The 21,981-nt window shown below is 38.1% G+C and overlaps 2 protein-coding genes across 2 annotated transcripts in view; one reads left to right on the forward strand and one right to left on the reverse strand.

Annotated features, from left to right (window-relative positions):
* The first annotated feature begins 1,383 nt into the window (after nt 1-1,383).
* Nucleotides 1,384-2,753, forward strand: LOC148097935 (uncharacterized). Its single transcript, XM_087831075.1, has 4 exons — nt 1,384-1,446; nt 1,657-1,828; nt 2,048-2,290; nt 2,452-2,753. The coding sequence occupies exons 1-4, from the start codon at nt 1,384-1,386 to the stop codon at nt 2,751-2,753; spliced, it is 780 nt and encodes a 259-aa protein (XP_087687201.1).
* Nucleotides 2,754-5,458: 2,705 nt separating this feature from the next.
* The window catches only part of LOC102787196 (ephrin-A2-like), a 61,624-nt gene continuing 45,101 nt past the window's right edge, over nt 5,459-21,981 (reverse strand). Inside the window, exons 2-4 of the mRNA XM_006781093.3 lie at nt 21,196-21,488; nt 15,229-15,294; nt 5,459-13,747 (exon numbers count right to left, since the gene is read on the reverse strand). Of these exons, the coding sequence (XP_006781156.2) occupies nt 13,623-13,747; nt 15,229-15,294; nt 21,196-21,488 (484 nt within the window). The 3' untranslated portion in view covers nt 5,459-13,622. The remainder of the gene's footprint in view (nt 13,748-15,228; nt 15,295-21,195; nt 21,489-21,981) is intronic.

Here is a 21,981-nt window from a genome sequence, read left to right on the forward strand (position 1 = left end):
ATTAAATTCTAATTATCATTTTATATTTTATTTTTTATTTCTATTTTTATTCAATGTATCATTTTGGGGCATGTCAAGTGTACAGCACTTTGTTTTCAGCTCGGAGTTGTTCTGTAAATAAATTGTTTGCTTGCTTGCTCATATGTAAATAGGACTGTGTAGGGCCATTTGTCAGGGCAATTTTCAATTATGTTTCGTAATCACATCTGAAATTGTAAATTTGTGTTCATGAGGTCCCTGAATGCAGCAGACAGGTGAGTGACCAATCAGGTCCCTCTTAATACAAAGATCTTTGACCCGTGTAATTTCCATGACTATAGAAAACAGTTTTCTGCAGTAATTGAAATTAGTCCAGTTTACCGAAGAACACCTCAGGCTGTCAGGTTAAAACAGTCGGTCGTGTTTTCGTAGCGTAAACGCTGGACCTCCTCTCAGCGTCCCCGCTCTATCTGCTATTCCCGAACAGAGATACGCAAGTTTCTCCGTGACTGCAGCTACCAGTCAAAGCTCTCATGATGACGTTACACCCCAATTTAACATCACCGCAGTAGGAATTAGAATCAAACTTATGGGAAAGGAGACCCCTTGGACATCAGTCAGCGTGATGAGAACTATTGATAACAAAAGAAAGAATCTTTGGAAAAAATGTATCTGAGGAGAATTTATTTATTTTAGGTTAGGGTTTACGACCTATACTGCTGCCAGACACCAGGGGGCGATAGAGACATATCTGCCATGTTTTCTACAGTCATTGAGTAATTTTCTCTGATTGGCTGTGGACACTGAAAAGCCATTATGACATGTGATCGAACACACATGTGTGATCTTCAACAAATCTGCACCTGTCATACAGACTGAAATCAAGCAAGCCAGCCTGATGAAGGTTTGATTACAAACCGAAACATTGCACCTTTGGCTTGCATATAAATGGTTTTGTAATTAATTGAGTCAGTTAAGATTAAAAGTGCTTATTTATCACAGAAAAAATAAGTGCGTGTGATTTGCTAGCATATAGCCACTTAGGATTAACTAGCAAAGTTAATAGTGTCTACACTGCAAAGTTAAGGCAACAGGCTAGGCCTCAAACATGCCTGCGTGATCTGAAGACGAGCTCTGGACCGTGATGGAGCAAAGTAGAGGCCAGAAGAGAGACTGTAATCGGACGGACAGAGCATACAGACGGAAACCGTCCACCGAAACAGCTTCCTGTCCCGGGATGGGCGGCAAACCCAAACCTTAGAGGGGGAAGATATGAAGGTGAGAGGGACTTTCACTAACAATGGAAGCAGAACCGCGGTAGAGAACCACCAGTTGCTGACCGCCATACTGCCCAGCACTGCTGTGGCAGGACCGGGGATTTGAGCGAAGGTCAGGCCGAAAAGGATGGTATGTAAAGCCAGACCTTTGATGCAAATTCAGTCAGATGATCCTGACTTTTCTGCTAAAGTTTGCATCATTCATAAACTGAGTAAATCAGTGCATCAACTGAAAAATGTCTCACAAGAAGATTATCCTCCTCCTTTGAGCAAAATTTAGTGACGGTTATTAAGCCAGCTATGAAAACACAAACTCTGATTGAGGGGAATTTGACCCACACAGCCATATTAATCCTCTATATTCAGAATATAGTGGATGGAGTATAAAAAAAATTTGTAGATTCCCATACAGGGCTGGAGGGCTCCCTTTGAGATAGCATTGTCCTGGGCCAAAAAGAATCTGGGCCACCGTCTCAAGCTGGAGTCCCTGGACCAGGCCCAAGCAGTCATCATAGCCAAGCTGGCAGACCTGATGCCAGCCACCAGGCCATCTGACCAGCAGGGCACATCCAGTGAACTTGAGCAACATCCACAGATGAGCGGGGAAATGTAGAACCCCTCACTGAAGCAAACTTCCCTTCATATGTGATCCACCACACCACAGGGCAACACCAACTAGATAATAATCACCACTGTGCATGTTCATGCCCCGCCTGCAATGTGTACTTCATCCAAAAACACACCCTCAACTATGACCGATCCCATCGTGGGTGACTGGTCACCCTTTGTAGACAGAGAGGAAGGGAGTGAGAACAGTCTGATGAACACCCCTCCTACTAACTTACAGGAGACTGACCCTGGCCAATCAGCGCCAAGGGACCAGAGGATGAAAAGAACTCCCATCTGGGAGCGGAAGGCCCCTGGCGGAGAGGGATCACCTCCCCCTGCCCAGCCACCCCAACCTCTTGTGGAGCTGAGTAGCAATGTGGCTGATCTCGCAAACACAGAATCCAACCCCTCAGAAACCAGAGGAGGCAAAACAACCAAAGTATCCATACCACACACTGTAGCACACTACAGACTGACCCCCATAAACCTAGACATACTGAGGTCCAGTGTGCAGACCCGCCTCCAAACAAAACCAGCAGAGGATTCTCCTCCTGCTTCACCGCCCTCACCAAAACCTTCATTTGAGACTCCAATGTTGCCAGACTCCCACCTTTTGCAAAAAAGGGAGTGCAGATTGACAGCTTTGCAGGAGCAAAATGGTGCCAAGCAGAAGCCGTGCTGGAGAAAGCAACCTGCAGCATGATGGTGGATAAATTTGTCTTATCCTTTGGCCGGAACGACAAGTCACAGAAGGATAAAAAAAAAAAAATGCCGGTGACTGAGGTGAAAGGGGCACTGAAGACAGCCCAAAAGAGATTTCCGGAAGCTGAAATCTTTATCCCGGTCATCAATTTCTCCAATGCCCTTCCCCACAAAGAACAATTTTAAGGTTTGGAGGAACACATTCCTGTATATCCTGCTTTTAACTTTTGCACTGAGACAGTATTAATTGGATTAAAAAATAAATGCAATGTCTGTGTTTCAGTATTAGAATGAATATGTAAATCGAACATCCCCATAAGGTCGAAGCAGTGGGAGGGGGGGAATGGTGTAGTAAACCTTTCTAAAGAATTTCACCCTTCCACTCCTCAGCTGAATAGGGGTCGCAATTTAATTCCCACAAAGGGCTACAATAAAAATCTATGGTTCCAATGTAAATATGATATCCAACAATATCATAGAAGGGTCAAATTGGCTATATATTATTGGAATAAAAACGATTCGGAATTTCAGCCTTTAACCTAAAATCTGACTGGTCTCGCCACATAGGTCAGCATCCGCCCCTGGTGAAAGCTGTACTGGGATTATTTCCAAAACTATTTTCGAATATGTTGCATCAAACCTAACTTAACTACAGCAGAAACAAAAGCATTTAAAAAATCTAGGAAAAGAAATTATTTTAAAACCAGCAGACAAGGCGAGTGCTGTAGTGATTTTGGACATAGAGGAGGAGGGAGGCTACAAGCAGCTGAATGACAAAACGTACTACTTCAAGTTAAAGAAACCAGTTTATTTAGACACAATACCAATAGTTGAAAAGGTAATTAATAACTTGTATCAGAAGAAGCACAAGAAGTATTTATTGAGCCAAGGACAGGGCTCTTCTATAACTAGAAGCCCCCATTGAATCCGTTCTGTTTACAATTGACATTGATAGCCTCTATACAAATATAGACATTAAAGAAGGAATAAATGCAGTAAGGAGAATTTTTCAGAAATTCTCACAAGAGAAGACCAGACAAATTATTACTGGAACTGCTGGAAGTCATCCTAATGAAAAATGATTGTGAATTCAACAGGGACTTCTATTTGCAAATAAAGGGGTGGTGATGGTGAAAAGTTTGCCCCTGCATACGCCATACATCATGGCAAAGTGGGAGACCTCTGTCTTAGAAAAATATGAGAAAAAACCGTTACATTATTATCGGTTTTCTGATCATATTTGGGCAATATGGTAACATTCTGAACAAGATTTTGAAGTGTTTTTAAGGACTCTAAACAGCCATAATGCCTCGATTAAGCTTAAATCCATTATTTAAAAAAACTCAATTGATTTCTTGGATACAACCACATTTAAGGGGCCAAATAAATTCTAAATAACCATGGACTGGATGTAAAAGTATTTTTCAAACAAACAGATACACATGTCCTCTTGTTTAAGACAAGCTTTCATCCAAAGCATACATTTGCTGGACTAATTACGTCCCAATTATTGAGATTTCATAGGATCTGAACTCAGCAGACTGATTTCAGGAAAGCTACTAAAGTCCGATTCTCGGCATTGTCCACAAGAGGGTACTGTCGCTTTTTCTTAAGGAAGTGTTTCAAATCCTTTTTACAGATCAGGCCCGTTGATGTCTCTCCTCTTCTCTCAGTGGTTACCACGTTTGTTAGGAAGCACTTTCAGAAACTTGTTCAGGACACCCAAATGTTTTGAGATTATAAGTTAATTGCAGCCTGTAGGAGAAATAAAAACCTGAGAGATGATCTTATAAAGGCCAAAATCGCACCACTCTCTGAGGCTAGACCCAGACCTCAGAGGCAAATTTTTCAGCACCGTAAATGGTTGCACAGTTTTTAAAATGACAGTGTTTTCCTTTCACCATGTAAGGATAATCAGCGTTCTAAGAACTGTGTATATTCAATAACTTGTAAGAAGTGTGGAACACAATATGTAGGAGTGTCATGGTACTGGGTTTTATTGAAGTTTAAGTTTTATTCTCGGATTGGTTGCTCTTCGTGGTTTTGGTTCTCTTTATTGTTTTTGCCTTTGCCTTCTCCGAGTTCCACGTTTCATGTCTAGTCACCCTTGTCTCCATGTTTCCTCTGTCTCCCCAGTCAGTTATGTCTCCACGTCCCAGTGTCAAGTCTACATCTTTGTGAATGTCTCTTGGTTCCTGTTTTACTTTGACACTCTTGCGTCCCCTGCTGAATGTTTTCAGTTTTGCTATTTTGCTTTTCTTTGTTATTATGTTTTGTTCCTCGTATCTAGTATTTGAGTTTTCACAGCACACTTAAGGCTGCCTCTTTCAGTTAAACTTGTGATTAGGCAACTTCTCTCAGGGTTTCATATTCCCGGTTCACTGATATGATCTTTAGCATAATCCAGTCTCTTTTTTTCTGTACTTCTTGCTTGTTTTGCAGGGAGGAGAGAATAGACTTTACTGCATTATTTGTGTAATTTTTGCCCCACACAAAAATTAAGTAAAATGAATACAAATGGGTTCATACTTACCTGAGTATTCTTACCTTCTGCTTTTTATTGCTTCATTTTAAGTACTTGATCCATAAGTAATAAAGATGAATTCAGTTTGAGAACTGTTCATCATCATTATGGGAGAGGGAGGGGTAGTGTGTTGCATGCAAACACGTCTTTATTTGTAAATAGAGATAAGTTCACTATCATATGTACAGAAATAACAGTAAATTATTTGTGTGGAGGAAGAACAGTGAATATCTGAGGGGGGTTCCCTTTAATTACGCATTTATACGGGGCGTGTGATACGCGACAGCACACGGACCCCTGTATGCCAGTGGAACCTGTCAAAAGTTGGTCAAATGCAACAATGAAGGAAGATGCACCTTTAGTGGATTTTATTTTTATTTTATCTGTGGTAAGTTTATCAAAGATTCACACATTTTCTCTCTGAGATTACATAAATTAAATAAATGCATTTTGAAGTTTTATTCTTCCTGCAGTGCTACAAGTCCTGATGACATCTAACTTTTCCATAGCTCTTTATCTAATCAGAAAAATACCTGTTTTACAACAGGATTTCATTTGCATTCAATATGAAAATATACAAGAACTTTTCTTATTACTTTTTTCTTAAAAGGAATAAAATATTCAGACACTCGAGTGTAGAAAAACATCTTTTTCTCAGACGCTGTAAACCAGATGACAGGGAGAGCTCACTCCCACTCACAAAAACCACAATCAGAACTAATTTCCTCTAGATTTCTTTCCTCCTCTCCATCACATTGTCTTATACTACATACTGACTGAACTCAACAAAGAAATCCAATCTATTACTTACCAAGCAACAAGAGACCATTGCAATGCATGTAAAACAACAACAACAACAACAACAACAACAACAAACAGTTACAAACATCAGACAGATCACTTCTCAGTTCTACCAATAAATTCATAAACAGAAAGATGGGAAAAAAGTAAAATACAAATTTAAAAAACAATGTGTTGTTGATACAGACATTAGCATCTACATCCTCTTGTTTTGTTAGTTCTTCATTGGAGTACAAGTGGTTTGTCATCATCAGAATCTATCTCAGTGTGTTCATTGGATATACTGCATTTCTCAACAAGTCCCTGCTTATTTACTTCAAAGGACACACTGTCCAGCCATCAGGAAAAAAAGGGGGATGGTATGGAGAGATGGGAAGAACAAAAAAAAGACTACATCTAAAACCACACTGTGTCGCTGTTTATCAGTCATGAAAAATCCAGCACCAGTGAGGTAAAAGGCCATTTTTCTATTTCTTCATTTGTGTTTTGCACAGGACATTTTTTAAACAACAAAACATCACAGTTCAGAAAATAATAAAACACACTCCTCCCCTTTAACTGACCCTGACCCTAAAGATTTATCCATTAGACATATTTCACAAGTCTTTGGCAGAAACAAAAGGCCATTGACTAGAACAGTTAGAACTATAGATAGGCTTCCCTATCATTTTCTTCTTAACACTTATAATGTGAGAGAGAAATCAGCCACGTTATTCCACTTTACTCTGTTCTATATAACTGATATCTTGATGCATGCTCAATCATCCAGGTAAAGAAATCTCAAAAAATTGATTCTGTTCATCTGGACGTAGCGTTTTCAGTGTGAGAGAGAAATTTTTCGTCACTCATCCAAGTGACTTCTTCAGTCTCAGCTCACTGCAGGTTTCCCCAACCTTATAAACAGTACATTTGCATAATGACTGAAACTAGCACCACTGGTGAAGAATGGGCTGTGAGGTCAGCTTTTGATAATTAATATGATCAAAGACCATCCATCATTGGCCGTGAGACCATGACTGACGAAGCATTTCTCCCTCTGAAAACGCTACATCCAGACGAACAAAATCAAGTTCTTGGGGTTTATAACTGAGAGCGTGATTACAGAGAACTTTAATTACATTATTGAAAAAGTATGAATTTCTGAACTAATTATGTTGTTAATTCAGATGAACACTTTTACAAAAGTGACTACTTACTATGAAATACAATAGTTAACACAATTTCACACCTGTGAAGGTATATTGTTTTATAGATACATGTAATAGTTTGATTTGTCAGTTAGTGAAGCTACTTTAAATTACTTTACCTGTGACACAATGTTAGCTGTGAGTTCATGAAACTTCATAGAGTATATAAAAGGAGTACATATACTGTCAAGTCAAGTGTTGGTTTAAGTAATTATCATCTTGTTTTGTGAAACCAAAGTTATCAATTTGAATGAGAGATTGAGCTGAAGGGCACACAATAGTTCTACATGAGATCATTTTTTCACTGGTAGTGACAAAGCATAACATGCTTTTTCTTTTGACTCTAAATTGGACTACAGTTTATTTGACAAACATAATGTTTTACTGGAGGCAACTTAAAGGTAGTGATTGACTAATAACCTAATTGAGAAAATATTTATTGAGACCATATACACATCTCATTTCTTTCGGTTAATGGCGTTACACCGTGCTAGCCATGAAAAAGAATGAAGGTTCAAGGCACTTCCACATTGGCCTCTGTTTTCATACATGGGAGCTTTGTAAACTTTTAATAAAGTCTACGCTTACCTCACGTTGTCTGCTTGCTTTCAGCAGCCATAGACAAAGGTCATGCTAAGTCAACCATACATTCAAGTGACCTCAAGATTATAAGAATCAGAAACTGTACAGACAAAGGTCTAAACCCAACCCTAACAAAATCCTAACAATGTATGTCAGCATTTGTCTGTGTAAGTGTGTAAGATGCTGTACTAAAAACAACACAAGTATTCTAACAAGATATAATTCCTTAGGTCCTATTGATCTCACTATTCAAACTTTGTTGCTGAAAAACATACTTTAAAGGCTTTTGTGGGATAATCATCTACTTGTACAATATCTCGTGCAACTTTATGCAAAATATATAAGATGTACAAGACAAGAAAAAACAAAAATATAACGTACATAAGTATTTGGTGAATACTTTGTTGAATCACTTTTGGCAGCAATTACACCCTCATGTTTTTTTTTTAGTATGATGCTCCAAGCTTGACATACCTACTTAAAATTTCTCCCATTCTTCTTTATGAACCTTTCAAGCTTCATCAGGTTGGATGTGGAGAACTGGTGAACAGCCATTTTCAGATCCTTTCAGATATTCAGTCAGCTTCAAGTCTAGCCTCTGGTTCAGGACATTCACAAATTGGTCCCAAAGCCACTCCCACTCCTTTGTTATCTGGGCTGTGTACTTAGAGTCTTGATCCTTGAGGTTCAAAGTGCTCTAAAGCAGGTTATCATCAAAGATTTCCATGTAGATTCCTGTATTAATCTTTCCCTTAACCCTAAACTAGGCCTTACAGTTTTTCACCCTGACTCCTGCTGGCAAAAAACATCCTGACAGCATGATGCTTCCACCACCATGCTTCACTGTAGTAATTATATTGGCCAGGTGATGAGCAGTTCCAGGGTTACATAAGACATGACACTTTGCATTCAAGCCAGAGAATTTTGTTTCTCATGCTCTGAGAGTTACCTGAATAGTGCCTTTTGGCAATAATACTGTTCAGATTGGCTGAGCAGCCAGCTCTGGGAAGAGTCCCGGTGACCTTCAATGCTGCAGAAGTTTTTCTGTACCCTTCCCTGATGTGTTTGTCAATACAATCCTGTCTCGGAGATCTACAGACAATTTTTTGGACTTCATGGCTTAGCCTGGTTTGTCTATTAGTTCACAGTGCATGTCAGTTTACATTCACTGAAAACTATGGGACTATATACAAGTATGTATGTAAATAAACTACCAGTGAAAAGTTTAGACACATCTTCACATTTAATGTTTTTTCTTTATCATGTTTATTTACTTTGTAGATTCTCACTGAAGGCAACAAAACTATCAGTGAACACATATGAAATTATGTAGTAAACAAAAAAGTGTGAAATAACTCAAAACATGTTTTATATTTTAGATTCTTAAAAATAGCCACTCTTCATGAGGAAGTCACCTGAAATGGTTTTCCAACAGTCTCGAAGGAGTTCACAGAGATGCTGAGCACTTGTTGGCCCCTTTGCCTTCACTCTGCGGTCCATCTCATCACAAACCATCTCAACTGCGTTTAGGTCAGGTGACTGCGGAGGCCAGCACTCCATCACTCTCCTTCTTGGTCAGATAGGCCTTACACAGCCTGGAGGTGTGTTTAGGGTCATTGTCATGTTGAAAAATAAATGATGGTCCAACTAAACGAAAACTGGATGGGATGGGATGTCGCTGGAGGATGCTGTGGTAGCCATACTGGTTCAGTGTGCCTTCAATTTTGAATAAATCCTCAACCAGCAAAGCACTCCTACACCACCACACCTCCTCCTCCATGCTTCATGGTGGGAACCATGCATGTAGAGACCATCTGTTCACCTTTTCTGCATTGCACAAAGACAGGGAGGGTGGAACCAAACATCTCAAATTTGGACTCATCAGACCAAAGCAGAGATTTCCACTGGTCTAATGTCCATTCCTTGTATTGGTCCAAACAAATCTCTTTTGCTTGGTGCTTTTCCTTAGTAGTGGTTTCTTAGCAGCTATTTGACCATAAAGTGCAAATAGCAGATTCATGCAGTCTCCTCTGAACAGTTGATGAAGAGATGTGTCTGGTACTCGAACTCTGTGTGGCATTTATCTGGGCTCTAATCTGAGGTGCTGTTAACTTGTGATTTTTGAAGCTGGTGACTCGGATATATTTATCCTCTGCAGCAGAGGTGACTCTTTGTCTTCCTTTCCTGAGGCGGTCCTCATGTGAGCCAGTTTCATCATAGTGCTTGATGGTTTTTGTGACTGCACTTGGGAACACATTCAAAGTTTACAAAATTTTCCAGACTGACGGACTGTCAGTTCTTAAAGTAATGATGAACTGTTGTTTCTCTTTACTTATTTGATTAGTCCTTGCCATAATATGAATTCTAACAGTTGTCAAATTAGGGCTGTCAGCTCTGTGCCAACCTGACTTCTGCACAACACAACTGATGGTCCATTTCATTTCAACCATTTCAGGTCATTGCAGCCCTGTCAGCAAAGCAAATGGTAGCTACTTTCAGAATTCTAAAACATAAGATATGTATAAAGTTATTTATCCTTTTTTCGTTGCTGCATAATTCCATATAGCTTGACTCATATAATAGATGTCTTCAGTATGTGTTTGCAAAAATAAAGAAAAAACATTAAATGACAAGGTGTGTCCAAACTTTTGACTGGTAGTGTATATATGTCTTTAATAAATTTGTTGTAATATATTGTAAGGTAAAGACCCCAGAATAACAATAACCAACCCCAGAATAAACCCAACAATCAGTCAACCGCCTATGAGCAAGCACCTGGGAACTACAAACAAGCCCACAGTCTGAGAGTGAAGTGCTCTGCTGGGGTGATACAGTCCTGTAAAGCTCTTTAAAATAAAATGGGGCCTAATTATACAAGACCATGTATGTGATGAGAAGGATTTTAAATTTGATTCTGGATTTAACAGGGAGCCAATGAAGCAAGTATGGGCGAAATATCCTCTCTTTCTAGTCCCTGTCAGTACTCTTGCTGTAGCATTTTGGATCAACTAAAAGCTCCTCAGGGAGTTTTAAGGAAATGCTGATAATAACGAATTACAGTAGTCCAGCACAGAAGTGATAAACGTGACTTTCAGCATTACTCTGAGAAAGGATGTTTCTAATTTTAGATATGTACCACTAGTCTAGTAATTTCTTGAGCATTTTATTTTGGAAATGTTCCATACTGTACCTGCAGTTGTACATTTTAACACAGAAATTAAAATGTGTAAATCTGTTACATAATATGTTTAATTTTGTTACCAACAAGTGAAGAAACCAACAGCTGCCTAGAACAGTAGAAAAAACATACAATAACATTTTGGTTGATTTTAAGGTAACTGTTATTTTGCTCATATGCGTTCCTGAAAATGAGTCCCTATCAAACGTTACTTCACAGTAAGATTTCATAATAAATGTACACTTTTTTTGAAAGATAAAACTAAGTTACAGTTACGTAAAGTTATGGCAGAAAGCTGCCCCTCCCTGTATCTAGCTTTTGCAAGACTGCTCTTCTACTGTAAAGGGATTCTGTCTTCCCTGCTGTCACATAGTGCTGCTCGCAGGGAAGGTAAAATTGCGTACTGTCCCAACAAAAAAATGTAATTGCATTAAATATAACAAGCCAATACTTCATAGTGTAGTTATCAACACTTAAACAATTTCTTTTACAGTTTGTAGTTAGTAATTATCTGGGTCATTGTTGCAAATACACTAATAATTTACAGCTAAGTTAATAGCTTGGTTTTTGGGAGTTTACTGGGAAAATAAGGGGCCTGTCGTTAACCTGTATAATCCCTAAATACCATGAGTTTAATTACAGATGAAAGTATTCATTTAAATAATTGTCACATTGTTTCGCAGCTATCGCAAAAGAAAGTTACCTATATTGCCAAGATTTTTATCCAGTGTCTTGTCTAAAATCTTTCAATTATCAACTTTAGCTTGAAACCACTTGCACAGCAAGATATTAAGATATTTAGTGCCAGGAACTTTATTCTTTTGATCTCTACACATGGTTTTCAGTGGAAGAAACCTTGCAACACAAGTGACTTCTTCAGTCTGCGCTAACTGTAGGCTTCCCCAACCTTTAAACAGTGCAGTTACATGACAAAAACACCACCATTAATATGCAAACTGCCATTACCACTGATCAAAGCAGACGAGTACTACCACAGAGTTGGGAAATTGCTGCAATCACAGCGTTTTAATATGGTGAAAGACATACTCTTATGCCCCCTCCTTGGTTCAGCAATGGTTGTTTCGTTTTTGGTGTATTATGTTTTAGAATTTGATTTCACAATGGTGAAAATAAATAAATAAATAAAGAAGAAGAAAAGCTGTCCAATCCTAACAAACACCAGTTCATCAGTGGTTTTTGTTTGGTCAGCATGTTGCCAGCTTTGACAAATGCTCCACTGGGACAACCACATTTAATTCAATTCAGTTATATTTTATTTCATAGCACCAAATCACAAAAAACAAATCTATGCAGGGTCTCTTTGTTATGATGTTCTTCAGCTTCCCTGGCCACTGTGTGTATGGGAAAATGTTTGCTCTGTTGTACTGTCCTGATGACACCCACATTGTGGTGTATGAATTAGTAATTTCACAGTCTGACAATGATTGCCTGTAACGTTTTTATATCTAGACTGATGAACTTGATGTGTTTGTCCACCAGATTGTCATTTATATCTGGACCAAAGGCTCAATGGTGTTCCAAGATAGGATATCAGAGCTTTTCTCCATTTCATTCATATAAATGTTAGGCACAATAGGCAAAACCCAGGAACCGATAGCTTCTAGATGAGAACAGCATGAATAGTCACAGATGAGACAGCAGAAGTCTGAGCTACTTGCTGCATGGTGGAAACGGACAGATGTATGCTAAATTCACACCAAGCACTTTGACTAGTGGGTGATGAATGTATCTGACAGACAACTCTCTCAAGCAGGGAAAGCCATTCTTAAGAAAGAGTTGAGCTTTCACGGCAAGACAAATCCAGCTAGTGAAACTAATAACAGGGATAAAATATGCATCGTGAAACAATTTTTGTGGTTGGCAACTTCAGATGAAAGTTGCAGCCTGCCTCAGGAATGCAAAGCCCCCAACATCCAATACAAGCATGAAGAAGAGGAAGACACACGTGTTATGCTGTAAAGACAGAATCACCATTGTGGCAACAAGGGTAGGTGCACAGTTTCATTAAACTAGACAGACTAGGATGAGCACATCCTGGACAAAGAGGAAGACTTGAGCAGGTAGTCAAGGACATTGAAAAGTGAAAAGTGAGCGACCATTGCTCAACTGAGGAAGAGACCTAAGAGCACATCTTTCACCATCTTGTATTGCTCTCTTTGCAGCCTTTTCCTAGCTAGCTGTGATTGATACTTATGCCACTGATCAATGGTTGATTGTGAAACTGAGGTCATGGCTCATTGTAAGGCAATATTGCTAGTTTTGGTCATTATGACCTTGTATTTACTTGGACTATTGACCATGCACCAGGACAAGATCTCTAGTGTCTTAAGCAGGATATAAATCTCAGTCTATCTCAATGTCTAAAACTCAGGAAGCGGCTGTTGGATGTAAATACAATAAATCACCCTCACAGTTTTAAAAATAAAGCATTATGCACCAATATTCAGAGATGGAACCTGGAAATGTTAACACGAGATCCTTTAAAGTCTTGACTTGTGGATCTGTAACACAATTTTATATGACAGCTTGACAGAAACATTAAAAGAAGAGCAGGGATGATCCCAGAAATTCCACACAGAGTTGATATGCAGCCTCAAGCTCCCCCCACCACTGTTCTTGCCTCCTCTGATGGTTAGAGCCTTTGAGTATTATTGAGGTAAAGGCCAAAGTTCAGTAAGAGGAAGCTACATTAGTTTCCTTCATCAAGTTTTTTCAGAGTGGTAGCGGTGGTGGGGCGGTGCTTGGTCTGACTCAGAAAGCTGCTATGAGTAGGAGATGAGGAGTATGAGAAGGAGGGTGAGCAACATGGTAGACGGCAAAGCAAGGCTGCAGCCACCGGTGGTATCGTCAGTCAGGAAAGGCTCCGCAGAGTCGTACACCGAATCATCTGAAAATGAGTTAACATCAGAACAACATTAATTAATATGAGCTGCAAGTAAACATATCACAAAATTTTTTAATGTATTCACAGACCTCCATCCATCCAATTTTTGTACATCAGGGTGGGGACGGGGCCAGTCCAGTCTAGCTGTTTTACAATTACTCTTTCAATCATTTTTAGATAAAAGAAATGTTAGAGATTAGCCTATAATTAGCTTAGAGAAGCTAGGTGAAGTGATAGCTTTTTAGGTAAGGGGTTAATTGCCCATTGATAGCAAAAGGCTGATTATATTTACGATCAAAGCCTGAATTAGGGCGTCTTTGAGTGGTTTTGTAGGACTGGAGTGTAATAGACACACTGATTGTTTGGATAAAGTAAATACTGAAAAAAATAAATCAGTAGTTTTGAAAGTTTCTGTATATAATAATATATATATGAGATGGTCCTGATTTTTTTCTCTAATAATTACATTTTTTGTGAAGAAATTCATAAAGTCATTACTAGTTCAGATCAAAGGAATGTTTGGCTCATCAGAGCTCTCACTTTAAAGAGAAACCCGGGGCTCTTATTTGTTTTCCACTGATGAATGGTAAGATGTTGTAGTTTTATGGAGGGCATTTTCAAAAACAGAGAAATAAATGCTTTTTCCAAATCAAGATTTTCCTAATTAGTGAGATGGCCTTTCCTCTCCACCTTACAGATCATTTGCTTTAAGATGCACATTTGAGTTATACCAGGTAGTTAAGCACTTCCTTGTTTGGTTTCGGCTCTATCTGCCTTGTTGTTGGAAGAGTATCACTTTCTGTTCTTGTTACAAGGCACAGTGCTGTTTTTGTGTAGCTTATCTGTGTAGCCAATTTGATTAAAAACTTATACATAAGGTCTTATTTCATAGTGTAATCTTCATATGCAATATCCAAAGTGCTCACTCTATTGATTCACTCACTAATTATATTGACAGTATTTACTCCCTGTGCCTCTTCACCTGTCCCTCCTGCACTTTCCTGCTCATTATGTCAGATATTTCGTTACTTCTCTGCCTCCTTTAGTGACAACGATACTTGTAATAAATGTAGCCTGTTTTCAGCTCTGGAGGCCAGGATCAGTAAGTTGGAGAGCAGGCTTTGCACCCTTGAAAAACCCGTAGCTAGCCAGGCCCCTGTAGCTGGTCCAGTCCGACGTAGCGTAGCCCCTGTTCCCCCCCCACAATTTCAGAATTTAAAGCACTTTAAATTGTTTCACATCTTGAGCTTTAGAGGAAAGAATAGAAGCTTAGTGAGTTTGTTTACATGTTGCATTTTAAATATGAAACTTGAGTTCGGTTAATATTCCACTGAGTTCAAGTAGCACTTCAGTAATATTTTCTAATAACTCAATGGTGTGTTGTGATTGTAATCGAGAAATCTCTTTACTTTCATAGTCAAATAAGGGAGAAGAGGTGTAAAATTATACAAAAATATGAAATAGAAAAAAGGAAAGAAACTTACTTGTTGGCTTGACGTAGATTTTTAGCTTCAGACAAGGCTTCCTACCCATGTTTGGATGCGGTGATGCTACAAAGGAAACAAAGGCCATAGAAAATCATGGAGAATTTATGGTCATGAGGTAAACTACAAACATTTTACCCCAGATTTGGTTAGTAAGAAGACTGCTCCAAATCCCCCAGGGGCTTCTCCAGTCATAGGTCATGTTTTTGGTCAATCTCGATGTGCAGATTCTAAATACTTTTGATATTTTCAATTTGAAGTACTTTTTCCAAAGGAAACTGCTTTGTTTAGATGTTTATTTGCAAACCTCTCATGCTGAATTCTCCAGTGACAACAGAGAAAAGGTTTTCTTAAGATGACCTTTCCATGATATTCTGGTTGCAAGTGTTGCAGCACTGCAGAGCAGAGCACCACCATTCCAGAGTATATTAATTCCTTTTTAAAGCTTTTCTGTTGTCATTCTGGGTTTTATTTGTAAAAATTGTTCTAAGATTGTTGAACTATTTTTCAAAGTGCTTGTGTGGATTATTTATCTGCATTGTTGTAACCCTGGCCAGTAGTGGAAATTGTATCCGCTGAGTTTTCCTAATGTTGAATATGGAGACGTCATAGAGCTAATAGTGTGTGTGTGGTGTAGTGTGACAACAACCTTTCCATGGAGGGATTTTGCTTTTTTCAATCTGAAAACTAAACTTTTTTTTACTGGTATGTCGGCTGGTTATTGAGCAACATAAAACATGTAAGGCTCCAGTTAGCTAATGTTAGCTAACATCAAATGCTGTCATAATCAAATTATTTATAATCAAATATAATGTCAGTTAAGATTGTTTGTATAGTTTCAAACCTAAATTAACAGACCATTACAAACTTTCACCAATGTCTGTAGTAAGTGGTAGTGGGAAAAAACTAGCTTGTTGACATTGGTCTGCTGCCACAACATAAAGGCAATTTATTTTTAGGTAAGGTCATATGTTTAGGATATTTACTTTGCTATAGATTTAGTTTTTTTTTTTTTTTTTTTTTTTTTTTTTTTATAGAAAAGAATAAGAGTATTTTTATTACTATTAGTGTGGCTGCACTGTTGGAAGTGTGTCAGCAGTAACATTACTAGCATGTTGCCTCAGCCACTATAAAGTAGAGGTGGGCAGATCAATCCAAATATTGATAGTATCGACACCAACACTGGCAATTAAGAATAACCCCACTGTATCTCTAGACTCTGAGACATCCATCTTATCCAGCTAAAGGAAATGTTGGCCTAGATTGTTACATGTTCCTGAGCTTTTGTTTAATGAAGAGCTAAAATGCAGACTTTGCTTGGGCCGAGTCTCACTTTACTACTTTGACATGTAACATTTTAGTAATTTTACTATTGTAAATTCACTGTTGCATCTTATCTTGCTTGAGATCAGTAGTATGCTTTTAGTACTGTTATCTTACAGTTCTATTAATTGTGTCATATGCTTACTGTGTTAAATGTAACTCCAGTTTTTAAATTGTGCAATACTGAGAAAATACAGATAATTAAAGAAGTATGTTTTAGTTTATTTAGTGTTTAGAACTGATATTTTAGATATGTTTAGTTAAAGTATAAGAATGTACAAAATGCATTCATCATTGGTAGATGTCTGTTTGTGGACCAACAAATATTTGTAATAGTATTTTGAGATTACCAAGACAAATTCATTTATTTCAAACATGTTCAAACAGCGGTTTAACAGATAATACATTTAATAAATATTAAAATTAAATAATTATACCTAAAAACACTCAACATAAAAAATGCACTGTTGTGCAATATTAACATGAGATAACTGTAAAGATTTCACGATAATGAAAAATAACATAAAAATCATGTTATGTTATCAGCTGTAAAGTTATAAAACATAAAGTTAATGTTGACTAAATATTTTATTTACTTTATTTTGTGCAACTGATCTGCATATTTCTTTCATTTTAATCCAACAGGTTATTTTTTTAATATACAGCCTAGAAGTTTATGCTCTTGTTTAAGTTTCTATTGCTTCATTAATCTGCCCCAATACTACAGGGTTCTATAGTATTAAAAATGGTCTTAAGTTACTTTTTGAAATATGATTTTTCTATTAATAAAACAAATGATTTCAGCCAGTAAGTGAGCATTGCACACATATGAATGCACGTTTCCAAGCTAGCAGTAGCAGTTAAATTACCACTCCACAATCTTGTTACAAATATAGCTTCTGCCTCAAACTAATATGGTAGTTAGTCAACTGCACTTGAGCTTCAGGGTATAAACTGATAGCTGGTCAGTCTTCTTCAGCATTTTTGTATAGTCAGCAGCATGTGAGTTTAGACTCTTTTGGGGGGCTGCTCAAGCACTCCTGAATTTTATCACAGCACTCTTACAAATAACTGCAGTAGCTGCAGTAGTACTAATGCATTTTAGTAAAATGTTCTAACATTGTCTTCTAATCGCCTAAATAAAAATCAGAGAGGAATCAAGAGGTAATTTTATGACACAAATCAGTAATCCTGATTTAAAACACTTTAACTTAAACATAGAAAACAAGCAGACTGCTCTGATAATGCAGGGACGTGGCTGTGACTTGCAAAATGTCTGCTTATTTTTATTTGTTCTTTAAATAGTGTCAACAATGTTAACAAATGTAGCCTAAATCACTAGAGATTATTAGCTAAATTTAGTTTTCTGAGCCATTAGTCTGCTGGCATATCTCTAATTGCAAGTAAAGGAACTACTTTATATTTTTTCAGTTTGTTAAACATTTCAATTTCTATTCCGGTAAAATTGGGCTTCAGTGTTTATTAAACAATTCAAAAATAGGACAAGATGGTAATAATACCATAAACTCTGAAGTTTTTCTGCACAAGATTACTGTTCAGTGAGTCGCCAGCAGGTATTAGGGACACATCATCTGTTGTGATCTTTAGCATCACCGTTCCAGTACAGCTCCAGTTCCAAGTAACAAGTCGAAAGGATGTTACCTGTCAATGTCCAGCAGCAGTCTGTATTCATTTCAAATATTGCTATAAATTGATCTGAATTAGTTTGTGCCTTCTATAAGTTTGTAAATTCTGTATCACTGTTACATTTAACATTTGCGTCTAAGCACAAAGTCTGAGAGAGGAGGACAGAGAGGGAGAGAGCAGGATGAAGACAGCACGTAGAAAAGGTCAGTAAACAGCTCCAGCTCAGTCAGATTAATGGACAGTGTTTGTGAACAGCAGTTTTCAGATCTTGCCACAGATTCTTGATTGGATTTAGATCTGGACTTTGGGGCATTCTAACACATGGATATGTTTTGTTTTAAACCATTCCATTGTTGCCCTGGCTTTATGTTTAGGGTCGTTGTCCTGCTGGAAGGTGAACCTCCGCCCCAGTCTCAAGTCTTTTGCAGACTCCAAGAGGTTTTTTTTTTCTTCCAAGATTGCCCTGTATTTGGCTCCGTCCATCTTCCCATCAACTCTGACCAGCTTCCCTGTCCCTGCTGAAGAGAAGCACCTCCAGAGCATGATGCTGCCACCACCATATTTGACAGTGGGGATGGTGTGTTCAGAGTGATGTGCAGTGTTAGTTTTCTGCCACACATAGCGTTTTGCATTTTGGCCAAAAAGTTCCATTTTGGTCTCATCTGACCAGAGCACCTTCTTCCACATGTTTGCTGGGTCCCCCGCATGGCTTTTGGCAAACTGCAAATTGGACTTCTTATGGTTTTCTGTTAACAATGGCTTTCTTCTTGCTACTCTTCCATAAAGGCCAACTTTGTGCAGTGCACGACTAATAGTTGTCCTATGGACAGATTCCCCCACCTGAGCTGTAGATCTCTGCAGCTCGTCCAGAGTCACCATGGGCCTCTTGGCTGCATTTCTGATCAGCGCTCTCCTTGTTCGGCATGTGAGTTTAGCTGGACGGCCTTGTCTTGATAGGTTTACAGTTGTGCCATACTCCTTCCATTTCTGAATGATCGCTTGAACAGTGCTCCGTGGGATGTTCAAGGCTTGGGAAATCTTTTTGTAGCCTAAGCATGCTTTAAATTTCTCAATAACTTTATCCCTGACCTGTCTGGTGTGTTCTTTGGACTTCATGGTGTTGTTGCTCCCAATATTCTCTTAGACAACCTCTGAGGCCGTCACAGAGCAGCTGTATTTGTACTGACATTAGATTACACACAGGTGCACTCTATTTAGTCATTAGCACTCATCAGGCAATGTCTATGGGCAACTGACTGCACTCAGACCAAAGGGGGCTGAATAATTACGCACACCCCACTTTGCAGTTATTTATTTGCAAAAAATGTTTGGAATCATGTATGATTTTCGTTCCACTTCTCATGTGTACACCACTTTGTATCGGTCTTTCACGTGGAATTCCAATAAAATTGATTGATTCATGTTTGTGGCTGTAATGTGACAAAATGTGGGAAAGTTCAAGGGGGCCGAATACTTTTGCAAGCCACTGTACATTGATATGAATAGTGTCACTCTAAACATGACGTAAACAGGATAGTTGCAACTGCATTGATGTCACAGACTGCAAATCTATTCTCAATTTGTGAATTTTGGGATACATGGTAACGCTCTGTACAGAGTTTGCACATTAAAAGGAGTATTTGTATGAATTAAAAGCAGCTCTCTTACCAGTTTGCTTCTTGTCAAGGTGTATGGAGTGGCAGTGTGATTTTTCACTATTGTAACTGAATAATGCTAATTTAAGTGCTTAATGATTTGTTCGATTGCTTCCAAACGATTAAAAGACTGAAAAAAATCTAAAAACTAAAAATTATTCATTATGAATTATTCGTAGACACTGCAATAGGTCAGTAAGTCTAGTATTTAACTTTATTTTAAATAACAAAAAATGCTTCTGTTGTTTAAGTTTTTGGCTTACTTTTAATTCACTTTAATAATATTGCACAATCTTTGTGTTCCTTTGGGGTTGGTTAAAATCTCAAAGGGTCCTCTATGAAGGGCAAACTCAGATATCAAAACATTTTGCAAGAATTGAGCCGAAATTCCATTACCATCTACTCCAGTGGTTCCCAAACTTTTCTTGCTGGGCCCCCCCTTTGTTTTACAAGAAAAATGTTCGCGCCCGCCCCCCCTTTAACCACACACATCCATATTTTACTCCATTGAGGTTTATTTCACACCTCAAACATTTAGTAAATAATTAAGCAAATACAAGTAATCTGCAATAAATTACAGGTAGTAATAAAATAAACTACTAACTCTTTTACGCTACGTGCACATCTACACGGGTATTTTTGAAAACGCAGCTGTTTCTATGCGTTTGGACCTTTCGTCCACACATAAATGGCGTTTCGAATCACCGAAAACTGAGATTTTTTGCGTTTACGTGTGGATGAGGTATACAGAGTTCGTCACGCAACGTCAAAGGTATGTGCCTTTTTTTTTTCATGTTACGGTGTGTGCCATGTTATTGTTTACATGAGATGAATTGCAGAATGGCAGATAGAGACAAAATACTGTTAATCTGACTGTCTTCAGTTTTTACACGCTTACATACACACATGCAGTTACTGTCCCTCCATTTAGAAAGGCATCACGGTGTGATTATTTTACGTGTAGTGATTTTTTTCCTGTGTAATAATATTCAACATTGCAATCAAATCAAAAAATGCCTCTCTGTGCAAAATGGGTTCAAAAACATAAACAACTGTGGGATACTGAAATCTGTGTCTACATTAATATTTTTGAGAGTTGCCTTTTCCCCCAAAGCTAACAGTTGATTCTTCCTGTCACTGATAGTAAATCATTCCAGCTGATCTGACCAGCAAAAATAATAATTCAGACTCCAAAATAGTTTCAAATTGGCAACTTCAAGCAGGAATCAATCTACCTTGCACAGCGAGCCTGACCCTAATAACACAGTAAGTAGCAATATAAGTAAGTAATATTCAGTTTAGCAATATAAAACAGACAGTATGTACACTGCTATGTACTCACAGATATAGTAGTACTCATGTCCTGGCCTGAACTCGAAGCCCAGGCTAAAGGGTGTAAAGAGCTGAAACTTCTCAGAGAACTTGAGTGGCCCATTGGGGCTCTGTGGTCTGTTACATTCCCAGCGTTTAAAACCTTTTCTGTGGTGGTCGCAGGACATGTATCCATCATAGTTCACCATGTACAACACATAATGCTCCATGTGCACGGCTGACTCCGCTGCCTCGTAGTGAGGACAGTAGATATCCAGGTAGTCATTGATTGCCACCTCCACTGTGTAATCACCCTGAAAAAACCTGAGGAAGAGAATACATTTGGTCATTTCTTTTTTATTTAAGAAGATAAGAACACAGAATCCAGAATACATGTTTATGTGACATGAATAATACATGACTTACAGAGCTGTAACGGTGAAACTACAACCTGCAAGCCTCATTTAAGCGTTCAGTTAGACAGCAAACTTTATTTGTTTATTTACTGATTTAATCAACTTTTGGAGATTGTTTTGTGGGCTTGCATTTTACAATCTGAACATTCTTTTAGATGTTCAGTATTAAATAGTTACAAATGTTTGTTCCATACACACATAAAAAACATTGAAATGGTTGTCTAAATCAGGCTCAGTAAACTGAGTTATAGTTAAGTGATTTTTTTTTTGTAAAATTTGCCATATACAAGTCAACAAACAAAACAGACCACTCTTTTTTAGTCTTTACGTTTTCAAACTTTAATCTGTAACACAATGGGGACAGTTTTAATAAATGTATCAAAACATTTTGTTATTAAAAA

Source organism: Neolamprologus brichardi, chromosome 17 (genome assembly GCF_056152115.1).
Source record: "Neolamprologus brichardi isolate AB-2024 chromosome 17, ASM5615211v1, whole genome shotgun sequence".
Taxonomy (NCBI): domain Eukaryota; kingdom Metazoa; phylum Chordata; class Actinopteri; order Cichliformes; family Cichlidae; genus Neolamprologus; species Neolamprologus brichardi.

What these genes read in the sequence shown, in the direction of transcription:
- LOC148097935 (XM_087831075.1), top strand. Translation starts at nt 1,384, where the DNA reads ATGGTATGTAAAGCCAGACCTTTGATGCAAATTCAGTCAGATGATCCT. An exon ending in TGACCAGCAGGGCACATCCA is followed by an intron (nt 1,829 to 2,047) that starts GTGAACTTGAGC and finishes CACCCTTTGTAG; the next exon opens with ACAGAGAGGAAGGGAGTGAG. An exon ending in CCCCTCAGAAACCAGAGGAG is followed by an intron (nt 2,291 to 2,451) that starts GCAAAACAACCA and finishes CCTTCATTTGAG; the next exon opens with ACTCCAATGTTGCCAGACTC.